The sequence below is a fragment of the Periplaneta americana genome, chromosome 17 (genome assembly GCF_040183065.1).
Source record: "Periplaneta americana isolate PAMFEO1 chromosome 17, P.americana_PAMFEO1_priV1, whole genome shotgun sequence".
Taxonomy (NCBI): domain Eukaryota; kingdom Metazoa; phylum Arthropoda; class Insecta; order Blattodea; family Blattidae; genus Periplaneta; species Periplaneta americana.
Window position 1 is genome coordinate 17,196,318 of NC_091133.1, and position 23,653 is coordinate 17,219,970.

Below are 23,653 nucleotides of genomic sequence, written 5' to 3' on the forward strand. Positions count from 1 at the left end.
GAAGATGCTTTAAAATACATTTTACACTAAAAATTGTTAATAATAATAACAATTTTAAAACCACACTGAAAAGAATTTGTTATATCACTAGGTACAGATGCATGGATAACATAACCACTCTGGGAAACAAAAACGTAAGATAAATTGACCATCTGGCCCAAACATAACTTCTATGAATAAACTTCGTCACACAACTTAATACAACTATTTACCCTCACAGGGCTGTTTTTAGAAACAGGAGCCAAACCAAGAGAAACCTACAAAAAATAAATTCATAGTAAAATATAATTATTTAAAAGTAAATAATTTACTAGAAATATAAAATAAAACATACTGTAGATTCTTAAAACTGATGTTGAATAGCATAAATTATGAATGTTAGTCTAGAAGGTTTTTGTATCCATAAATAATGAAAAAAAAAAAGAAAAGTTAATAAAATGCGAGCTAAACTATAACTAAGCAACACTAATAATATTTATAGTAGACATTAATAGTAATCATCATGGCCTAAAATAACATGTCTACAATGGACAAAAAGTTAACAGCAGCAGTGTGGATACATTAATGATTATAAAACATCACTAATGTGTCAGGATTTTCAACGATATTACCACAGCAATTCTCCTGAGAGAAAAATATGCGACATTATACCTGGGGAAAAAAGTTACACGTTTCAGAGAGCACAAACACTGAATATCTGTTACGCCCCTCCCTTCTCAAACCCAAACACAAAGAGAGTTGCTTTGTTGTGATTTGTTATTGAAACGCTATTGAAAATCCTGAAATATTTTCTTTACGTTTTTGCAGTGATCATGAAACCATTACTAATCTTATCTGTATGGTGAAGAAAACCTGCGATCAATCACGATGTTTATTGTACTTAAATAGACAAACATAGAGCACTGTTATTTTACCCTTTAGCTCACATTTTTCCTCTTATCATGTAAAAGCATGTAAACATAATGAAAATGATATATATAAGAGCAGCATGTAAACATAATGAAAATGGTATATATATATATATATATATATATATATAAATAAGAGCTTTTCCATTAACAACGTCCTTTATCTAAACTAGATACAACTAGATGCAATATACTGTAATTCAAAATATTTCATAACTCAAACACTAGAACTTTCATACAATAAAGTTAAGTAGTCATTATTTTAATCTTTTTTTTTTGACTACGTTGTGTTTTAAGTACTTACACTTACCTCCAATAATCCAACAGCAATAGACAAAGCTACACCAGTAGACCGAAGTGGACGCTTTCCCTGAGCCACTGGCCAAGGATCACGCTGAAGTTCACCAAGCAAATCAGTAAGACTCATGTCACATTTGTGAACAGGCTGCAAAAATCTGTAAATATAAAACATGCCTTTGAAAAAAACAAAACAAACAAATAATAAAAACTACATACTTCAGAAACAAACCTATCAATAATGAATGTGAATGTAACTGCTCTGAGTTCTGACATCTTATTTCAATACAGGCAGATAGAAATTTCGAGAATTATGATTCACTAATGCTAAAAACGTAATTTTCGTTAAAATCTTAAGATAAAATATTTTCATTATCATAATAAAGAGAATTCCTTGACAGAGAATACCTACTGCTCTGAGAGAAAGAAGCACTGTCTTCATAGTCAAATTTCTGTTAGGCTACATCTACAGCGAACTACCAAATTACTAAGTAAAAGACAAGAGAAGCAATGTTGTCAAGTTTCTTTTAGAGGTTAAGGAATAATTTCGTAATTTATTTCGGATGTGTATGGTACATCAATGGTTGATAAAATTATAAAAGTGCTCTTTTTTTTGCTCATAGAACTTACGAAGTCGCAATGGTGTAAATATTATGAAATTACAATACGGCAAGTCACACATTATTACATCATCTATGTAGCTGGCTGTGCAAGAAATAGCAGAACAAGTCTATATTCTGTACATCCTGCAGTTATTAGTAACTTTTCATGTCTTCAGGCATTGTTAAGTTCAATGCATATGGTTGTGGGCATTATACAAAAGAACCTCGCTTATCTGTGATAATCGGATAATCTGTACCATAAAAATTTTTCATAAATCAAGTACAAAATACTTACAGTTTCGTAATTTGAAGCTCCTGCCATATTGCAACAACTGGCATCTTCACACTATACTTACTTACTTACTGGCTTTTAAGGAACCTGGAGGTTCATTGCCGCCCTCACATAAGCCCGCCATTGGTCCCTATCCTGAGCAAGATTAATCCATTCTCTATCATATCCCACCTCCCTCAAATACATTTTAATATTATCTTCCCATCTACGTCTCGGTCTCCCTAAAGGTCTTTGGTTTCCTAATGGCATACTCTAGAGCAGCGGTTCCCAAACTTTTTCAGCCACGGAGCCCTTTTTGAAGCAAAAGTTTCTCGTGGAGCCCCAAGAAATGTTTACTTTGTAGTTTTATCTGTCTACGTTCTATGAAGCATATTTCACACGGTACATAAACGGAAGTATGAAAATATATATATATATATATATATATATATATAAAGGAAACAATAGTAAAATTTATTTAAATCTACAAAATGATATTAACAAGTATTTAAAAAATGTTACAATATTACATGTACACCCGAAGTTAATGTGAAGAATGTGCCTGTTTCTTGAGACAGAGTTTGTCAATGTCCGGTGTCATAGAAGTCAGTTGAAGACGTATATCGTCTTCTGTGTCCAAACAAGTTCGATATTTTGTTTTTGTAGCCGTGTAACTCGAAAAGGTCGTTTCACTGAGGTACACAGTATCAAAAGGCAGTGAGAGAAATTTAGCTTTTGAACTTAACATCAAAAGATCCTCCCCTAACATAGCTCAAAATTTGGGAAATGGTTTGCTTTTAAATTATGCCTGACAGTGGCTGTTCGAAACCATGTCTATAAGGACCTCATATCTGAAGCACTGAGGGCTGCTGGTTTTGACATCTCTGGAAATGGATCTACAATCGACTCATATTTCTTTAGAATCGATTGCTGAGTGTCCCTTCGAAAGTATGAATTCATATTTTGAAGCAAATTTTCAAGGTGTTCTTTCATTATTGTTATGAATGAGACATTCATTGTTATGTTTTTTTCTTCTATAAGTATGAAGTCCTTATTGTCGACACTTTCTATGTAGAACGCTATCTTTTTCTTCAGTGCGACAATTTCGTCATCAGCATCGAATATAGTCTTCAGTTTACCTTGTATGTGTGTGCTGAATTCATTTTTGAAAAAGTCTGCCAAGTAACATAATTTGTACAACCATTCCTGATCATTCAAATAATCTGCTAGCAAACTGTTCTGGTAATTAAAAAGTGAATGAACTTCCGTTCGAAGTTCATGTAATTGGGACAACGCTTTACAACCATCTCACTTCTGTGTGTAATATTACTAACAATGACTTGTGTATGCTACCCATATCTTCACACAGGATTTTAAGTAGTCTACACTGCAAAGGTGGTGCCTTAACAAAGTTGATAATTTTGATGGCGTTGTCTAGTACCTGCTTTAATAAGCTGGCATTTTTTCTTTGCGAGGGCGTGTTGGTGTAGTACACAGTGACTACTTGTTCAGTTCTTGGATCTTGCAACAGGCCAGCAAGGTCATGGTAGGTCCTTACCGTGGTCTTTGCGCCATTTGTGCACATGTCAATGCAATTGTCCCACGGTATCGAGTTTTCAATGAAGAAGAAAAAATTTCAGTACCGCTTGTAGAGGATGGCAATGGCTGCAGAACAAAATATTTCATGAAATAACCTGAACATTCATAACATTCATACCGCACAAACATCATTAACATAGCTAAGCTGGCAAAGGCCGTGGATTTGTCAAGTTGTAACGAATATTTCGTTTAAGTGATACGGAAAATCATGATTTTTTTACGTCTTTTCATATATTCTGGATTCCATTATGCATAGTGTTATTTGATAAGGGCACACTGGAAATCAAGTTTGCAGTTTTCTCGTTCACCATGCACTTCACTACCTTCACTAATAGTGGTTTCATAAGAGTTTCAGCAAGTGTGAGGTTTACCACCAAGAGCCTGGTCATGACTAACCAAGTACGACGTTTTCAGTGCTTTCTCGTTGTTTGTTTTTACACGAGGTAAAATTTCGTCTGAACTGCAGGAGTTCGTCACTTTTTCTTTCGAAGTAGTCTGCAGTTTTATTTTTGAATTTCTGAATTGAGAAATGCCGTCTAAGTTTGGCAGGAACATAGAACTATTGGGAAAAACTTTGTTACATATCACACACTGTGGACGTTCATCAGCAAACTCACTGAATCCCATGTCCAAATATAATTCACAATATTTTCGTTTGTTAGGGGAGACCCGGGCAAAACGAATAACCCGGGCAAAGAGAATAATGCCTATTTCTTAGAAATGGCAACAGGTAGCGCTTTCTGTTATGTTAGGGAAGAATCCCAACCAGATTTTGCTTTTGGAACTGACTTGTCGTCATTCTAGCTAGTGAGAGGAAAAGTAAGCGTGTATTTGAAGAAAATTGACTGTTCTCTTAAAATATTTCAAGGTAAGAGAAACATATGTACAACACACAATACTGAAGAAACTTTTTGTTATGTGATATTAATATATAGGCGATACGATTACTTCTAAAGTGTCGTACTTACGAAGAAGATTATTGATGCTTATGTTTGTAAAACCTTAAATGAAAAGCGAAATGGTGTCTGCGGGCAAACTGAATAGGGCAAAGTGGATAACTTACCCGCTTTGCCCTGCTTCCTTTATTTGATTATATAACTGTTAGCTGTATTTTGTATGTATTTGTCTATTGTAATAGAGCGTGTTAAATAATTTTACATAGTGGAGGCATTAAGTCACACTAATTAAACTATAAAGCAGTAACACTGATCTTAATTTTTACTTAAAAAGAGTGTAATGTATTTTCAGATGGTTTAATTTTTCAAGAGGAAGATGGAACAAGCCAAATGGTCTGAAGAAGCCTTGAAGAAAGACTTGAAGAAATAAAATCTTCCAATCAGTGGTTCTGCTATCTGGCCATAAAACCATAATGTGTTTGTTGATGAAGATTTTGCTCCCGATCAACTTACAGATCGCCCACTTGAGATAAAAATCAGTGAAATGACAGCTGGCTCAAATTTAACAAATTCTGCGGTGCCAGCTTCTTCAGCAGCTGAAGAAACAGTTAATGCTCACTCAGAATCAACCACCTCTGTGATGTCGTTATCTTCAGAGATTGAAGGAATATTCAATAATCAATTACACTCAGATTTTCAGTTCTGGTTACACCAAAACCCTCAACATCGTCAGCAAGAGAACCCAAGTCAGTTCTTTTGATTTAGACCAGTGCCAGAAGTGGATGCTCGAAAGATACGAGGTAAACGAAGAAAATGTCAGTGCTCTGAAGCTCTTACATCTATACCGATTAAAAACGTTGAAAGAGAAGTAACTTATGGGCAAAAGCAAAAGCAGAAGAAATCCAAGCCTTCAGTGCCAGTGAAACGTCGACTTGTTCAAATTTGTATTTTGTACTAATCTAACGTGCTGTAAAGGGCTGTAATAACATTTATTATCGTCTAATATGACTCATTAACATCGTGTTGATGTGTTGATTTAATTTTATTGTCAGTGAATAAAAATTGAACAGAAACATGAAAATGTTATAGGTATATTCACTTTGCCCGGGTTAATTATTCGCTTTGTCCATGTACCCGAGCAAACGAATAATTAACTATATTTTCTTTCTCAAATCATATCACTGTCCGTAGGTACGAGAAACGAATTGCTGTTTTTTAGATATGTGGACAACATGTGTCACAACCAATGTCATGAAGTTTTTATTTAGGAAGCACCAAAATATAGCCTGTGGCATTGTTTATTCTTAGCTTATCCGCTTTGCCTGGGTTTACCCTACTTTCAATACCTCTACACTAGGCATCATAGACTCTGAAATAGGATCATATTCAACATATTCGCACTATCTTCTTTGAAAGTAAGGTTATAGCTGTTGTTATCTCCCTTTGACTGAGCACTGGTTGATGGCTAATGACTCTTAGGTATTAGGGAGCCCGTCTTAAGCCACAGTTCCAGTTCAACGAAAGTTTAGCTAACACATCTGCTATCAAATTAACATGCAGGTGTCGACCTGGTTGGCAAGTTGGTATAGCGCTGGCCTTCTATGCCCAAGGTTGCGGGTTCGATCCCGGGCCAGGTCGATGGCATTTAAGTGTGCTTAAATGTGACAGGCTCATGTCAGTAGATTTACTGGCATGTAAAAGAACTCCTGCGGGACAAAATTCCGGCACATCCGGCGACGCTGATATAACCTCTGCAGTTGCGAGCGTCGTTAAATAAAACATAAAAATAAAAAAAAATAAACATGCAGGTATACAGTATATATATTTTTTGAGGTAATGTAACAGTCAATAGATTGTAGATTCCACGTACCACGAATAACAAACGCTGCTTGCCCAGTATATAAAAAATAAAATAAATTTCGAAAATCATTGAGTACTTGGCAAGCAAGAAAGATCGAGATAGTTCCAGTGACCAGTAGATCTAATATTAATGCTTCCATGTAGCAAGAAGAACGCAAACTACTTTCTCAGAAAGTATTTTTCGCTTGATGAAAGTAGTTTCCGTTTCCCCCGCTAAAGACTAGATGGAATTAGCAATTTTTGTCATCTTCATAATTTCCGCGGACGGAGCCCCTGAGATTCATTCGCGGAGCCCTAAGGGCTCCGCTGAGCACACTTTGGGAACCGCTGCTCTAGAGCAAAGTTAAAAAGTAAAGGTGATAGTGCATCTCCTTGCTTTAGCCCACAATGAATTGGAAACGCATCTGACAGAAACTGACCTTCACTATACACTACACTATAATATTAAGCTGGTTATAACTAATAAACACAATGAAGTACAGTAACATGCAACTAAAAACGCGAGAAAATTGAATATATTTACATTCTCATAATCTCTGTGCTGAGAAGAAGTCAGTTCCTTTTCTTTGGACTTTCGATTTATTTAACTTTGTCTTTATGTCCATACTTACTTTTCTGATGGCAATGATATCAGGAAACTGAGTATCATCTTCCTGCTCCAAAAATTCCAGTAAAGTTTCTGTTGATTGAAGCCCTACTTGTAGTGGCACACTTCTTTTTCTATCACCTTCCCCTTTTATCTTCTCTTCCTGTTCAGAGTTATTTCTCACATTGCACTAGTTTACTAGCACTGCCGACTATGTTGTCATCACTTTTTAGTTCATATCCTGGCAACACAGTATCAATATTGAGCCATTGCTGCATGTTTTCTTCATCCACATCAGCAATCAATCATCTCACAAAGGGATTGCAAACATATCTGAATGTCGGTTTCTTCATAGTCAGATGCGAGATTTTCACTGACCAACTCTTCAACATTGTTATTCAATTTCCTCCATGACCGAATTATATTCTGATTTGATATCATGCCCCAAGCCTTAACTGCTAGATACATTGACTCTTTTATATTGAATACTTTCGCCAAGAAATCTGTAATTGTCTGTTCTTTTGCAAGCAGTAGACTCAACAGCTCCCTTCTATAATGATGCTTCATTGTAACAATTACGCCTGATCCATAGGTTGGAGAAGTGACATGATGCTAGGTGGCAGAAAAGAAGCATCATGTACTGATCCAGATTCTCGAAATGTCCTTATTGAATCCCATATATTATCGTATTATCGTGGTTTGGGCACATTGAATTAGGAAAGTGTTCCTATTGTTTTCTTCTTTCTTGTAACTATTGGTGGGTACTTACTTGATTGTTCGTCATCACCTATATGAGATAATGGAGATTTGTTAGGATCCCACAAGAGAACCGGAGCTTCCAGAGAAAACCTCTATGTTATCTGCACCATGGACTTGCCCAACACAAGGGGTATGCTGGAGATTGAACCCGGGAACACAGGATTTTAAGTCCAGTGATCTAGCCACTAGACCACCATGGCAGCTAGTCCTAAAATTATAAATTTACTGCCTTTACAGAAAATGTGTTTAATTACAAATGTTCACTCTTCTGTAGGTAGGATTGTCACTACCAAGATACACTTGTCACAAAGCTAAATTTCATATTAGACTGAAACTCTTTCATTTTATCACCTCAGCCCCTATTTGAAGGTTGTGTTAATGACCTCAACAGAATGTGGTACCAACTTACTATCTATTGTTTAACTTGCTCATGTCACTGAGAAGGGAATATGTATTTGCATACTGCTGCTGCCGCCAGCTATTGAATTGGATTGTTGCCAGATGTGTTGCACTACAATATGCAGGAAGCGAAGATTTTTGTAAGTTAACAGATGCTATATCCACTCCCTATCTACTTTCGAACTTTGCCGATAGTAATTGTTTACACTGTAGCTGCACTATGGTTTTCAAATTAGGGGTCAAGTAAAGAGCTTACTGTGTGTTCAGAAACATAAACAAGATTTAACATAAGAATAAAAAGAAAGTTTAGTAGTTATACACTAGTGTAAAAAATAATTTTATTAATGCAACAAATGTGCCTGTTTTTCAGAAAGCAGCTCTCAAATCTGGATGCTGTATCCGATATACACATAGTGATATTGCTTTCAAGTTCAATGAGATTTCTCGTCTTTATTTTGATTGCAATCATAAGCAATAAGCTTATTTTGCATAAATATGAGGTTGCAAATATTATAAAAAATTTAAGACCTTTTTTGCAAGATAAGGCCATTACTATTACATGTTTCTTCTCTATGGGTACCAACAAACTGGTCAATTTTTGTGTTCTCACTCTTCCATTAAAATCTCCCATTATAATTAGTATATCTGACTTATTGACAATATTTTGTAAATTGTAATCAAATGTTTTGCTTTCTTCTTCCTTGCCTTCCACTGAAGCATAAATACCAATAACTGTTAAGTAACTCCATTATAATTTTAGCCATAACTCAATGATCCATTCATTCCATTAGTAGTAGCTATCAATAAAAAATTAGAAACGTTTTTGTATCATTATCATGACTCCAGCATTAGCTCTAGTTTTACTGTCCACTCCGCTATAGAACTGTAAATAATTTTGGATCTCTTTGGATCCCTTTAATTTCTTTTTTGTTTCTGAAATAACTGCTACCACAATTCCCATTTTTGCTAAAATGCCATCCAATTGGTCATTGCATGTATATAAAAAGGAGGGAAAACTAACTCCTGGTGATTAAAATATTATGAACAGTCATTATAGATGCGAATGAAGTTACAAGTTAAAAAAAAAATCATAATTTTTAAGTCTGATGCCCTATTTTCGTGGAATTACTCTTATGTTTCTGAACACACAATAAGCATATGTTAATAAAGCATTTTTTGTTTCACTTTGTAAATCATCTCGCAACCACCTTCAGCTCTTTACACGACTTCCAGTTTGGGAACCACTAGTTTAGAGAAAAGGGCTGGACATTGCTGAAGATGATTCTGATCAATTTCTTCCTGAAGACTGCACAAGGCCAAAGTGGTGAAGAAAAAACTACAATTTTGTTCAAGTGTTTTGACGAACAGTCATGCCCTGTGAGTAATCGAAAGGATGTAACTGCATTCTTCCCTAGATACTCAAGTACCTATTAGCATATTTTGTTGAAGAATTAGACACCCATCTTTTATTATTTGAAATTTTGCGAAAATGGTAAGATATCTTGGTATTTTGAGTTGATTAATCTTTCAACTTTTGAAAATGATAAAGTTACTGTCAAAAATGACATGGCATTTTGTAAGATTCTACTTCTCTTCTAGCAAGATGGTCAGCAGCTTCATTACCAGATAATCCACAGTGTGCCAATATCCATTGGAAAAACAGACCTTCTGTTAAGCTTCAACATATTGTATAATTTTCCAACAATCATTTATTCTTTTACTTTTAGATAATTGACTGGTTGTTATAGCAGTAACAGCACTGAATATAATAGCTTAATGAAAATAGGAGATCCGGTACAACAGATTTTGAAGTGTAAATAGATGGCTTCAGCTTCTCCATCAAAATTTGTAGCACCATAACCTGAGGATTTGTAAAACGAAAAAAGTGGACATGTAGCACCAACATCTGCTTCATTTTGGTTGGACAGTGGGATCCATCAGTAAAAATATAAAGCCAATCTTTCTTAGGGAATCTACTATGAATGCTAGCATCTTTTTGATTGTCACTTTTCTTGGTATCTTCAACTAGGTTCAGATAATACTCTATTTCTATTGCTTGTGTAGGGTTAGTTTTATGAATTAGATTTCCTATACTTGCGAAATGTATTTTTTTCTTAATTTCATGTATTTTAGGGGAAAAGCTTTCATAACATTTAAATTAACTGTGAAGTTTCTGAGCTCCCAATTGCTAAATGAAAGTCTAATTAATTCTTAGTATTGAATAATAGCATCCTTTTCTAGTTCATACTCAATCGGAGACTGAAGAACTATTAGTTGCATTGCAGGTATTATAGTAGATTTAACAGATTCTTTAATTATGAGGGTCATTCTGAAATTAATGCCTCCTATTTTTTTGTACTGACCTACAACATCTGAGCCAACTGTTAGCAGTGTTGTAGTAAAGGTTGAACCTTTACACTAATGTCCTGTTAGTTTGGTTGTCATGCAACAGTGGCAGTCTACCAAAATGCAATCTGATATAGAGGTGCGTACAAAACAGAGGTGTGTTACTGAATTCTTCACTGCTGAACAAACTGCACCAATTGCCATCCATCTATACTTGCTGAAGGTGCACGAAGATGATACAGTGAGGCAGTGGGTAATGTGTTCATCAGTGGCAAAATTGATGTGCACAACAAACCACATCCTGCTCAGTTCTCTTCCCTCCCAATGAACAGCGCCTTGATCAGCTCATCCATATGGAACTGTGTACATGACAATGTCGGCTGTAATGCATTGTAAACGATGTCAATGTTGGGTTATCACAAAGTTTGTGCCTGGTGGGTCCCACGGATGCTTACATAGGATCAGAAAAATCATCAATGGAAGTACATTAAGGCCTGCTGCACCAATTTGAGACTGAAACTGACAATTTCCTGGATAGCATCAGCACCAGGGATGAGATGTGGTATCACCATTACGAGCTGGAATCCAGAAGATAGCCCATGGAGTGGTAACATGCAAATTCATCAAAAAAGAAGTTAAAGACAAAGCCATCAGCAGGGAAAGTGACATGTACAGTCTTTTGGGATAGTTGGGGTGTGGTTCTTTTGGATATCCGGAGTCAATTTTGAATGCTACAAGAAGACACTGACTAAGCTGTAACCCCAAATTTCCAGAGTCAGGCCAGAGAGGAAGACAACCTTTCGGTTGCAATATGATAATGCAACACCCCACACCATTTTCGTAACAACCGAGCACGTTGCAAAAGTTGGCTGGACTGTCCTATCACATCCATTGTATAATCCAGATTTAGTACCTTTAGACTTCCATCTCTTTCGGCCTATGGACTATGTGGGCAACATTTTCCAGATAAGGATGCTGTCATCGCTGCTCTAAGAAAGTGGCTTGCCTCTGCTGGTTCAGATTTTTAAGAACAGGCTCTTGTTCATTACTGGCAAAAATTCACAGTAAATGATGGTGACTGTGGAAAAATAACTGTATGTGCTGAAATTCTGTTCTATTTAACAGTGTTATTATGCTCTCTGTACATGTTGTATTTTCCACGAAAATTAATAGGAGGCATTAATTTTGGAATGTTCATAACAGGAGACTGAAATTCTGTTCTATTTAACAGTGTTATTATGCTCTCTGTACATGTTGTATTTTCCACGAAAATTAATAGGAGGCATTAATTTTGGAATGTTCATAACAGGAGACTTTGATTTTCTGATCATTTTATCTTTTTAATCTATAGTGGACTTTATGTTGTCAGCAAACAGCTGGATACATTAAGAAGATTGATTGATTGATCTTTTTAAGATTGGCTGGTATTAGAACTTCACCACAGTATGTAATTACTGGTAGACATTGTAAGTTGTAATAAGAGTTTTTCTTGAACATCCCCATTTTACGCCTAACAAACATTTTGTATGTGATAAACAGCTTTCAGCATTTGTGTAAACAGGTCGAATTGTCTCCATCAGCAAGAAAAGTACTTCCAGCATCTACTGTGACTGTGATGAGATTTTTTTTTTAACTTTCAAATTAATTTAAGATAAAGACATAACAAAAAATCTTTTGCCAAATTGATATGATGAAGAGGGTAACATAAAGTTACGATAATTCCATTCTCCAAAATGCGATACAGGGTTCCTATGTACAGTAATTCCATACTGAAATCAGTTATCTTCGAGTGGTAATAGCTACTATCAGGTATATTTCAGTCAAGTATTTATGTTTATTTCCTCTACATTATACAGTACAGTACAACAGAAATGCTTGCCTGTACACTAATCTTAAATTCATACATGAAGACTCGACAAGTCAACAAATGCACTTGTTCAAAGCACTTCCTATTGGTTGCAGGACAAAGAACCTTCTTATAGTGCCTAGACTGTAATGTTAATAACTGTAATTCCGTCTGAAAGCACAACCTATTATATATTTTCGAAGTCTTAATGGGAAATTTGCTATTTTTCTACATACGAGAAAGAAATACAATACATGAAGCAGTTGGAAAACCAATATGTCAATCAATCAATCAATCAATCAATCAATCAATCAATCAATCAATCAATCAATCAATCAATCAATCGTTTATTAATGTCACGAGCAACAGTTTGTTGCAATAGACATAAAATATACTAAAATACAAGAGATATAAAATAATATTTGACATCAAAATATAAAAACAGAATGAATATAACAATACAAATGAAATAATAATACTGGAATTAAATATAACAATGACCAATACTAATAATAATCGTAATATACAGAGTAATGCAGCTTATAAATTTAGAAAACATTTACAGTGGAGTCAAGAAATTCATTAATACTATAGAATGGATGAATAAAGACTGTCAAGAAAGAATGTGAATTATAGAAGAGGTCCAGAACGAACTGGTAGCAATGAGGCATGACAACACAACAAAGCCATATAATTTATCTATGGCTGCGTCACCACTCAAAACAATATCCAGATACGGAGATGGAAACAGTATTAAGTAAAGGAGATGTGAACAGTCGTAAGTCAATCAGTTTCTATTGCTCTGTGTACTGTACAGAATACGGTGTGTATGCTGTGCTGTGTTAAAATTGTGTTTTACTAACATCCTGCGACATATCATAATAGTGTAGGCTATAATGACAGAGCCAGTTGCTGATAACTGAGAATTCAAACTTCATAAGGAAAAATCCTTTAGAAGCAGTCCATTACCTGACAGAGTACATACGGTATGTTGATACATGCGAACATAGAACCAATTGACATTCAAGGATTTTGCTTTATGTTGGTTGACATGCAGAATCTTCTTGCATGGAATGAAGATCAGCAGTATTGCATACCTGTTTGCAGGTGGCAATGGCTGACCTCCTGGACCACGGGGCTGTTGCTGCTGAGGTGCATTAAATTTCCCAATTCCAAGCATGTCTTGAATCTGTTTTGCAGTTAAATCTTTTGTGCCTCTAAATACATAACTCTTAGAGCAACCTTCACAACCCAACTCATGAACTTGTACCATTTTTCCAAATGTAATAAGTCCAATAAGAGCATTGGTAGGCAGCAGACTAAGAGACATTTGCAAAGAATCTTTCAGTGCACCTAGTTCTTCGTCATCTATACATGTGTCCACAACCAAAAGAAATATGGGTGGTAAGCACTGTGCCCGCTGTAAAATAAATATTCACAATTAAAAGATGTTATTATAAGATATTAAACAATAGATTGATATCAATACACAACTATCAAAAATCTGTGCTCTACAATAAACCAGATTCTGTGGTCGACAGAAGTGACCTATTACAGTGCACTTCAAAATGAAGATATTACTTCACATCACTGGGATGCAAGATGACAAATAATAAAACGTGGATGAATTTTTCATGAAACAGAGGGAACACACTGTTCCTCAGTGTAATTATTATATTAGTCTAAATTTTAAATCATATTTCAAATTTGCTACCACAGTACAACTTTCACTTGCTTTAAGCACACTTCTTTTTGTGAGTACAGATTTGCAGTATCTTGTTAGTTATTCAGCAAAGTGTGCTACTGATAAATGATTTTAACAGGTATCCACAAATGTACAACAATATATATATATATATATATATATATATATATATATATATATATATATATATATATTCAACTATGGCTTGCGTCATTCATCCAAGCATCCCCATCTAGTGGGTGATGTACCGGAGCTTGTAGTTCTTTCAGTCGCCATGAAAATGTTGCTTTTGATGCACCACAGGAGACGAACTACATAACAGTGTATGATGATGATTAATGGAGCAATGGTGGAATGCTGGTATGGGAAATGGGAGTACTCCTCTAAAACCTACAACCTAACATTGTCTTTGTCCATCACAAATTCCAGTTGGACCTACCAGGATTCAAACCTGGATTATTAGCATGGAAAGATGACACTATTATCTGTGGCAAATCTTCTGCATATGACGAGAACTAATAGGAGGTCGCTGTGGCGTTGTAATATCGCTGGCTTATGCGAGAGACTGATGGCAATACTGGAGCGAGATGGAAGAAGACAATTACATTTTTCTGCTCTGTTAAATATTTATCTATCACGTCGTAGTTCCTATGACAGTCAATCAATCGCGCTGTAACTTTTACGATTGATAGGTCAGTCTCTAAGGAAAGCATAGAAAATATACAAAATCAAAATATTTTTCGAAAAGAGAGAAAAAAAAAAAGTAACTTCCAAGTGATCTATTCAAAGTAGACATTTACATTTTCAAAAGCTGGTAAGCAGCTAACATTTTAATTTTAATTTTAGATGGAGGGGTCAAAGTGAAAGAAATGTTTTCAAATGATGGAAATTACTTTTAAAAGTTGTCGCTACTCAAAATTTTTACTGGTTTTCGAGTTATGGAGAGTTAAACGAATATTTTTGCTTGGCAAAGAATGGAGACTCAACCTTTTGTCCGATAAAAGAGAAAGAATGCTGGAATAATAACCTGTACCTTTATATTAACTGTACAGAGGAAATGATTTGTCCTAAAATTCATTCTCTTTATACTTGGCAAGCTACTGAATTTCAGAATTAAAAAAGTCCGACTGTCAATGATAGCGATCCTCCTTGACTAGGCAAGGCTCTGATTCGCGGGAGTAGTGGAGCCATTGAAGAATGTATGAATGAATGAGCATATTGTCAAATCAAGCATACCAGCTACATCATACAGACTGTATATAAGTCTGCATCTAGATTTTGTGCAAATGTGTCAATTTATAAATTCTCAAATATAAATTAAATCAGATGTGCATGTACAACTACATTCTACAGACCACATAACAGTCTAACTATGCATTAATGATATGTCCTTTAGGTTATCAGAAGTAGCAAATTGGAGAATGCAATCAGTAATAAAAGACTGAGTGGGGTACTCTAGATAAATTACAAATTAGGAAAAACAGGATTTGACAAAAAAAAAGTTTGATAGAAGAATTTCATAGGTATGTATAAGAACAGTTTTGTTACACTTTGATTCATCCAATAAAACTTATATAATGACAATGATCTGGATACTAATGCTGGGGCAACTCAGAATATTCTATTGTTGGAGTTCCTCTATGAGATCGATGCCTGATGAGGCAAAATGAACATTAAGGAGTAAATTTGAACTTAATTTATTTATTTAAATTTAAATATACAGAATAAAGAATATAATTACAAACAAGAGAAATAGAAATAAAATAATACAATCAATATAAAAAATGAGATACAGTAGTATTAACAAATTTTGAGACCGAATGAGCAGTGCTCGTGTTTGGTCGCAGTTCAGATATAATATTAATAGGACTATAAGAGAATATAAAATAAAATAAAATTAAAATTACAGTTACAGAAATTATATAATACAATATTAATATAAGAGAAATATAGAAAATAAAAAAAAATAATAATAAAAATAAATAAATAAAATAAAATAGGAACTAAAATTTAAATTACAGCGGAAATGGAATTATATAATATAATATTAACACTAGAGAAGAATAATATCGCACGTGAAAAGTAGGACAATTTATATATATATATATATTTTTTTTTTCAAAATTATAGAATACAAATATAATATAGGATGATTAATTCATACACATAGGCTACAAATTTATTTAATCAAATTGAAGACATTAACAAGTTTCTAATTTTCTTGTTATATGTTAGTGGGTTACATGTTAGAAGTTCTGGGTGTAATTTAGTTAAAGCATTGTACAACCGAGGGCCAAAATTAATGCTATGCTTTAGACCAGCAGATGTGACACATTTAGGTTCTACTGATGATGAATTAATATTTCGTCTTGTGTCATAATTATATGTCTGCAATATAAACTTATTACGATTTTTATGATAAAATTTTAACAGCGTATACTTATAAATTTGTTCAATATTAAATACATTAAATTCAGAATAAATTAATTTAGTTGGATAATCGAAACGTTTCTTCAAACAAATTTTAATTATTCGTTTTTGTAGTAAATTTAACGGACTAAGATTAATTTTTGTACTTCCACCCCAAACAATTATACCATATTGAATGATAGACTGAATAATGGCCAAATAAACATTTCGTAGAAGTGTAATGGGTAAGTAGCATCGAAGATTAACGAATTTATAAACTGTTTTACGAAGCCTCTTACAAAGATAAGTAATGTGATGAGGCCATTTTAAATTCTGATCAATAATGATACCCAGATATTTCACATACGTGGCTTCTTTCAATGGTGGACATTTACAACTTTCGGGATCTAAACAATTTTCACTGTGTATTATTAGTCTATATTCATCGCTAAATTTTAAATTTTGAACACTAGCAGCTGTTAACGAAAAAGGAACTAAAGTTGATTTAGATACATTTAAAGAAAGGAAGTTGAAATTAAGCCATTTTTTAACAATATTAGCACCTATATTAGCATTGCTATATGCTTCTTGCCAAGAAAAATCACTGAAAACAACTACTGCATCATCAGCATATGAATATATAGATCCATTAAATTTTTCTAAATTTATATTTAGCAGATCATTAACATATATTAGAAATAAAATAGGTCCCAAAATTGTTACTTGCGGTACACCTATATCAATATATTTGTATTCACTAAATTGATCTTCAATTTTGGTCATATTTTGCCTTCTGTTACTAAAATATGATTGGAATAATTTTAAAACTATACCTCTAACTCCAATAGTATGTAGTTTGTCCAAAAGTAAATTATGATTGATAGTGTCAAAAGTTTTCCGTAGATCCAAGAAAATACCCAAACATTTGTTTCCGATATCTAGTTCATTGATAATTTTTCCAGTAACATTAATAAGAGCATCATCAGTAGAAATATTATTGCGGAAACCAAACTGATTTTTAGAGAGGATTTTATGTTTTTCTAAATAATTTATTAATCTATTCTTTAAATTGTTTTAATTATTTGAGCTTACACAGTGCATACTATATGTTGATACATATTTCATATGTAGCGAGAGGGGGAGAGGGGCGGAGAGAGAGAGAATTATTAATACCACTCAGAATTGTGTTATTTGCTAATGCTCTTGGCTTTGTATGTCCTCCATTTGCTGTCTTGCATCCCAATAATATTACTCTAGCTAAGAATTTTCATCTGCATCAATTTTTGTGATGGCTTGATACTTGAAGAGATGGTCCTTATTCATTACCTCTTCAATGGTGTTATATAATGGACAGTGTGGTGATTGTAGAGACCTACTGTAGAAATAAGCTGCCAAACAATCATGATCTGTGTAGAGACAGAATAGTGCCATTGATGTTGTCCTCAGAAAATCTGGAATTAGGCATTCATTTTGCATGAGTTCACTCCATCGTTTGTTTTCACATTCTCTTCTTAAGTGTTCCAGTAACTTTTCTCTCATTGTCTGTATTTTGAGTTTTGCTGCTCCAATTGGTATTCCATTCAGAATTATTGACAGCACGAATACAAGTGAGAGAACATGTATTTCGTATTGTTGTTCAGCCCACCAACATTATTTTTTTCAGCGATTGAAATTAAACTTTAATTTTTGCACATTGTATTCTATGTCCATGTGAAGAAAATGCAAACAGAGACTTCTGTGCAGAACAGTAGCTTCCCTTTTCATTTTTTTTCGCTCTCTGTATCTAACACATCACCTTGCTCTGCAAATGCTTAAATGAGTGAACTAAAAATGTATATTTTTATATTTGCTAGTTCACTCATCTGATTACAACACAGATATCTGCATGTTTCCAAGTGAAGCTGTTTCCTAGGAAGAGTTAAGAGAATTATTTATGCTCCAGATAGGGTGATGTCATGCCACTAGCTGATAAAAATTGTCGGTCATAATAATACTGCAGTTGATGCAATGCATGGCCTTACAAGAATTCCTTGTGATTTGCTGTTTAATAATTCTGTTGGTGCTGGGTATTCAACATACTGTAGTTTTTCTTTGTGTTATTGTACAATACAGTTTTAAATGTGATTAATATGCCAGTGTGTTCTGTTTTGGAGTTCTAATAACTCTGGTCATCATCGTGTAGGATACTATTTTCCCAACAAGGAAAAATACCCGAAACAGCATAAAATATGGTTACATTGTACCACCAAAAAAAAAAAAACTGTTCTAACTAGAAATGCTGTTATTTGTGGTTGGCATTTCAGTGAAACTAAGAGAAAATGAAATTCCTTCAAAATATTTAGGACCAGATGGGAAACTATTACCTCACAAAAAAGAAAAAGAAAAAAAAAAAACAGAATCTCCATTCAAGAAAAAAGTTGGTGTCTGACTTATTAACCTGCAGTAGTGCTGAAAAGAAGGATGAAAGTACATCTATCCAGAAGGTCGAAAGCACATTTATCCAGGAGAGCTTAGACACAGCAAATGTGGTGTCTATATTCAGTGTGAATTAGGATGTGAAACTTACAGGCGTCAAATATTCTATGATGACATGAATGAAAGTGACTTAGATGTGGATATGGAATCACCTCATGCTCATCCTCAGATGTGGATCCAGAGTATCATTTTTCCGCAGAAAATTATAGTGGTGGTGGTAATGATGGTGACGAAGATGATCATAACACTCATATGAAAGGGAGAACATTTTCTGCAGTATTTGTATTTATTAGAAACTTGCTTTTATTGTCTAAATTATGTCATTTCTGCAGTACTTCGGTGTGCAAGACTGTCACAGGAAATAAAGGAGCCTGCACTGTTGTAGAAATAAATACATTCTGCGAATTGATATATTTTTATCTTGGCATCTACAGGTGATAGATCCTGTCTTGAAGGCAATATTTTTATCACATTGAGAATCTGTGGGTATTGAACTTTAACTTAATTAAAGGTTTTCTAAATGTCTTAAAAGTGGTACTTTTGTCCAAGTCATACTTTTATAAACTTGTGAAAAAAATTCCTTTACCCTACTGTATATTGTTCTTGACTTATGGGAAAACAATTAAATTATGAGGCTGCTCGAAAAAAAAGAAGATAATTTGCGTATATCAGGTGACGGACAATATATAATTCACCTGGTTTCTCAGCATAGTATGTAACTTTATCATGAATTTGAAGACAAACATTTTTTTTTTATTTTATTGTTGTACAAAGGGGACAGTGGACAGAGACTTGGAAAGAGCTGCTTGCAAAAAACTTTTGAATTCAATGGTTAAAAAATTATCTTCTATAATACAATGAGTGCTGATAGTTTCTCGATAATTTAATTGAGCTTAATGAATGTATGTTGTCATGATATTTTTTCTGAGACTGAAGGCCGAGAAAAAATTATCTTATGACAACATACATGAGTTTAGAAAGTCAAATTAAATTATCACCACAGTCTAGAACATACAGTCACGAAGCTTGAGGTGATTTTTTGCATTTCTCGCTATACAATGCTCCAAGCGGTTTAGCAACTGAGAGTATTAGGAATAATAGACTATTATAGTAGCGATCCTAGTAGCCAGCAACTGAAGTTCAACTGTCATTGGCTGCATATTCCCTATGTGATTGTATGTACTAGACTGTGCTATCACAGAGAAAATATCAAGCAAATAACATGCGAAATATATATATATACATATACATAATACATATTCCAAAAAAAAAATATCAAGCACGAATTGTATTCAGTGAGATAATTCTGATGCAAGAAAGATGCCATTCTGATAACATAAACATGATGTTCATGTTACTTCTTTCGTCTTCCCAAAACATACAAATTTTATTACCGTTATTGCAAGGAGAACAATGCGGATATCTGAAATTTAATTTATTTAAAGAAAACTGAACATTTCAGGTTATAGCAACATAATGAACCACCATTAATCAATAGCAGAATGCATGTTTTCTCTACCATAATTGAATGAACCAGAGATGGTAGGAATAAAACAAATAAATTTTAGAAGAAAAATAAACATTTGAGGTTAAACACATATGCATCAGTATAGGTTTTTAACATTAAATTTCAGGTTATAGGCCTAATAATTTTATTAACTCTTTTTCCAACAACTCTTATTTGTAATAATTAATGGTACAATTGTTATAATATGAAAGACATTCATACAGCTTTCCCAATAACGGGACTGCCTCATTGGACAAAGCATAACTAACACACACAGTGAAAACAAAACAAATTACAAAACAGAAATGTAGAGAACGAACTGTTTATGTTGAGAGTTAAATGTTAGCATTTGATTGCTGATATTTTCTTGGAGTGAATATGCATGAGTATAGGCTTACTATCGAAGCAGAGATGATGGTAAAAAATGAAATTAATGTAGGATAAACAAATTAATGTAAGAGAAAAAAATTATTGGTTATTCATTTTAGAGCACCATGCTATGTACTATCAGTATAATGAGATTCTCATAGGTCAATTGAGTATCAATGAGCTGGTTGACTGGCTGTATGGCACTTGCTTGGAATTATCCATAAAATTATTTCTGTCGAATCGGCATGCAGAAACCAGATCTCTCATGAAAGCAAAGTACACAAACATAACTCATGAATTTTATGTTTGACATGTAGCGAAATCTTTCATGAAGAAGAGCAATAACAGCTGTGGCAAAGAGTTAGTATTGCAAGAATGGAAAGGTCGTTTATGGTGGTCTTCTGCTACTTGTGGCGAGGATAGTAAACTCCTAAAAGAGAAGTTCATTTCAATTCTACAACATATAAGACATGCTTGCACAACTCACCCGAGTGAGGGGAACAGCTTATGTCCCTCCATCTACTGCTGTGACATAATGAAACATCTCCTACTAATTTCCTCTCACTTGGGTGAGTTGTGCAAGTGTGCTCTAGTCAGTAGCGGAAATATGAACATCCCCTCTCGGCCTGTCCTTCACTGTCTTCATATCACGTCACTTCAACGTCACAGACGACAGTAGTGGAAAACATTATATCACCGCTCAGTGGGGGTCACTCTTGCGCATCCGTGATATAAGCTATGTCTACTCCTGGGAAAGAGGTGAAAAATTTCATTCTTGTGAGCATGAAAAACTGAGTAGTGAAAAAATAAAAAGTACAGCAAGGATTAAAAAGAATTTTCAGGAATATAGAATACTGTCGGATATCATTATATACAAACAATTCTTGGGTGTCTTGGAAAATGTCAATAATTTTTATCACACAAACAGCCTCGAATCTTACCACAATGAAAGATGGAAATTTGTTCCCAAATGAATACATTTCTCATTTCAAGAAATATCCATTAGGTCAATGATAGCTGCACTCGAACATAATGCCCACTGGGACAACAGGGAAGTTTTAGGAGATGCAGTAGAATTCAAAGACATCTAGTGAATGGATTTACAAGAAAACATACACGAGAAAGTCTATGTCCTGGTAGTAAGAATTGCTTGATAAAATTATATCCGAGATACCTCAAAATAAATCCACGAATTTTGCGATTCCAGGAATAACAGACAGAAGTCACATTCCAAGAAACATTGGGGGGGGGAGTTGACAAAAATAAAACAGAGTACAAGTGAAGCTAAGAGAAAATACTTCTCTCGATTAGAACTACAAGTGGAGTGACCAGTAGGCAGTAGCTTACTGGAAAGAATGCAGATAAAAGTGAAGGAATGTAGCTCTTCTTAATTAGTGCTTCTATATTAACCGAGCAATTTCATTTAAAAAAATACAACTACATACACTTCAAGCAAAGAATGTTAATATTGTAACACATATTGCCGAGTGGTGATCTTGCAGTGTGTGAATCATAGCCTCATCGTGTTTATACAGCTGAGTTCGTCATTCTAGCGGCATGATGTCACACAGAGAACCACATAATGCAAAGAACGATCTGTTAAGCCTGTCTATTTATTGTAAAACGTTCTGGTTTCCACCATTCATCTTCTAATTTTCTCTTCCACCTGTCGTATGTTTCTTTGATATTGTTATATTTTTAGTTCAGTTCTCCTTTAAAACCATGACTTATCTGTGCACATGTGCAAGGATGGACACGAGAATTACGGTGCCTGGACTGAATGCTTCCTCTTTCATCCTCTCACCCTCCGCATTCAACACATGCTCTGCACATGCTTAAAACCATGAGTTATCTGTGTGCACGTGTGAAGAATGGATCCGAGAATTACAGTAGCATGGCCAGATGACTAGAAGACACACAAATCAGATGGCCAATCAGATCTCCTCCTCCCTCAATTGCAAACCTCAGTCACTCGCTCACCACACATCATTGACATTTCACAGTGGGTTTCCTATATGAAAACTCGTAAAATATTTAGTTTTGTGACCTTAATTTTAAACAGAAGTTCCGTCATTATTTTTTGTGGGTAAATACAAATGACAGGGAAGCACGTGTCTTAATTTGAGCCGCCACTGGTAAAATGGGTTCTTTTATGTAATAATATAATATTACAATATCTTGTACTTTGATAATATAACAATGCCTAATATTCATTGTCTTTCTGAGAACAGATAAGAAACAAACTCTGAACAGAACTTGCACTGTTTAAGTTATTTAAAAGCAAACATTAAAAAGTAAAAACTGATTACTCACTGTAATTGTGTACTCAATTGTAGAGAACATGGGAATGAGTTCAGCTGGCTGATGTTGCTCCGAGATTGCTGCATACTGGGGAGGAAACTGAAATCAAGCCAACACATTTCTCTAAGTACACTGAGTATCAATAACTTTAATTATATACATTATAGTATTTCAGTCATGACTGTGAGTATAATAACGAAAATAATCACAATTTCAACTACTGTACCAATTTTTGCCATTTTTATAAGGGCTTAAAAGTAAATTTATTTAATGACGAAACTGAAAATGTTCAGTGCACGCAATATGTCAATATGTCACATGGAAGCTTGTCTAATGGAATTGAAGAAAATATATCTAATTTAAAAGACAATCAATTGTTCAAGACTTTTAGTTCATCTACAGAATGAACAGGTGGAAATGCTTCTGCATTGCGAACATTAAATGATCGAATATGCATTCTGGATTTCTGGAAGGGAGGAGTAAGATGACATAGAAACGAAAACTTATATATGCAACAG

At 34.3% G+C, this 23,653-nt stretch overlaps 1 protein-coding gene across 7 annotated transcripts in view; it reads right to left on the reverse strand.

The window, feature by feature from the left end:
• Positions 1–23,653, reverse strand: part of Sec23 (transport protein Sec23) — a 104,750-nt gene that overhangs the window by 70,789 nt on the left and 10,308 nt on the right. For 4 of the 7 annotated variants that reach the window (XM_069816653.1, XM_069816652.1, XM_069816651.1 and 1 more), the window contains exons 4-7: positions 23,148–23,234; positions 13,467–13,789; positions 1,219–1,363; positions 213–257 (exon numbers count right to left, since the gene is read on the reverse strand). In XM_069816653.1, the coding sequence (XP_069672754.1) occupies positions 213–257; positions 1,219–1,363; positions 13,467–13,789; positions 23,148–23,234 (600 nt within the window). The remainder of the gene's footprint in view (positions 1–212; positions 258–1,218; positions 1,364–13,466; positions 13,790–23,147; positions 23,235–23,653) is intronic. The other 3 variants (XM_069816656.1, XM_069816657.1, XM_069816655.1) reach the window with 1 other exon arrangement.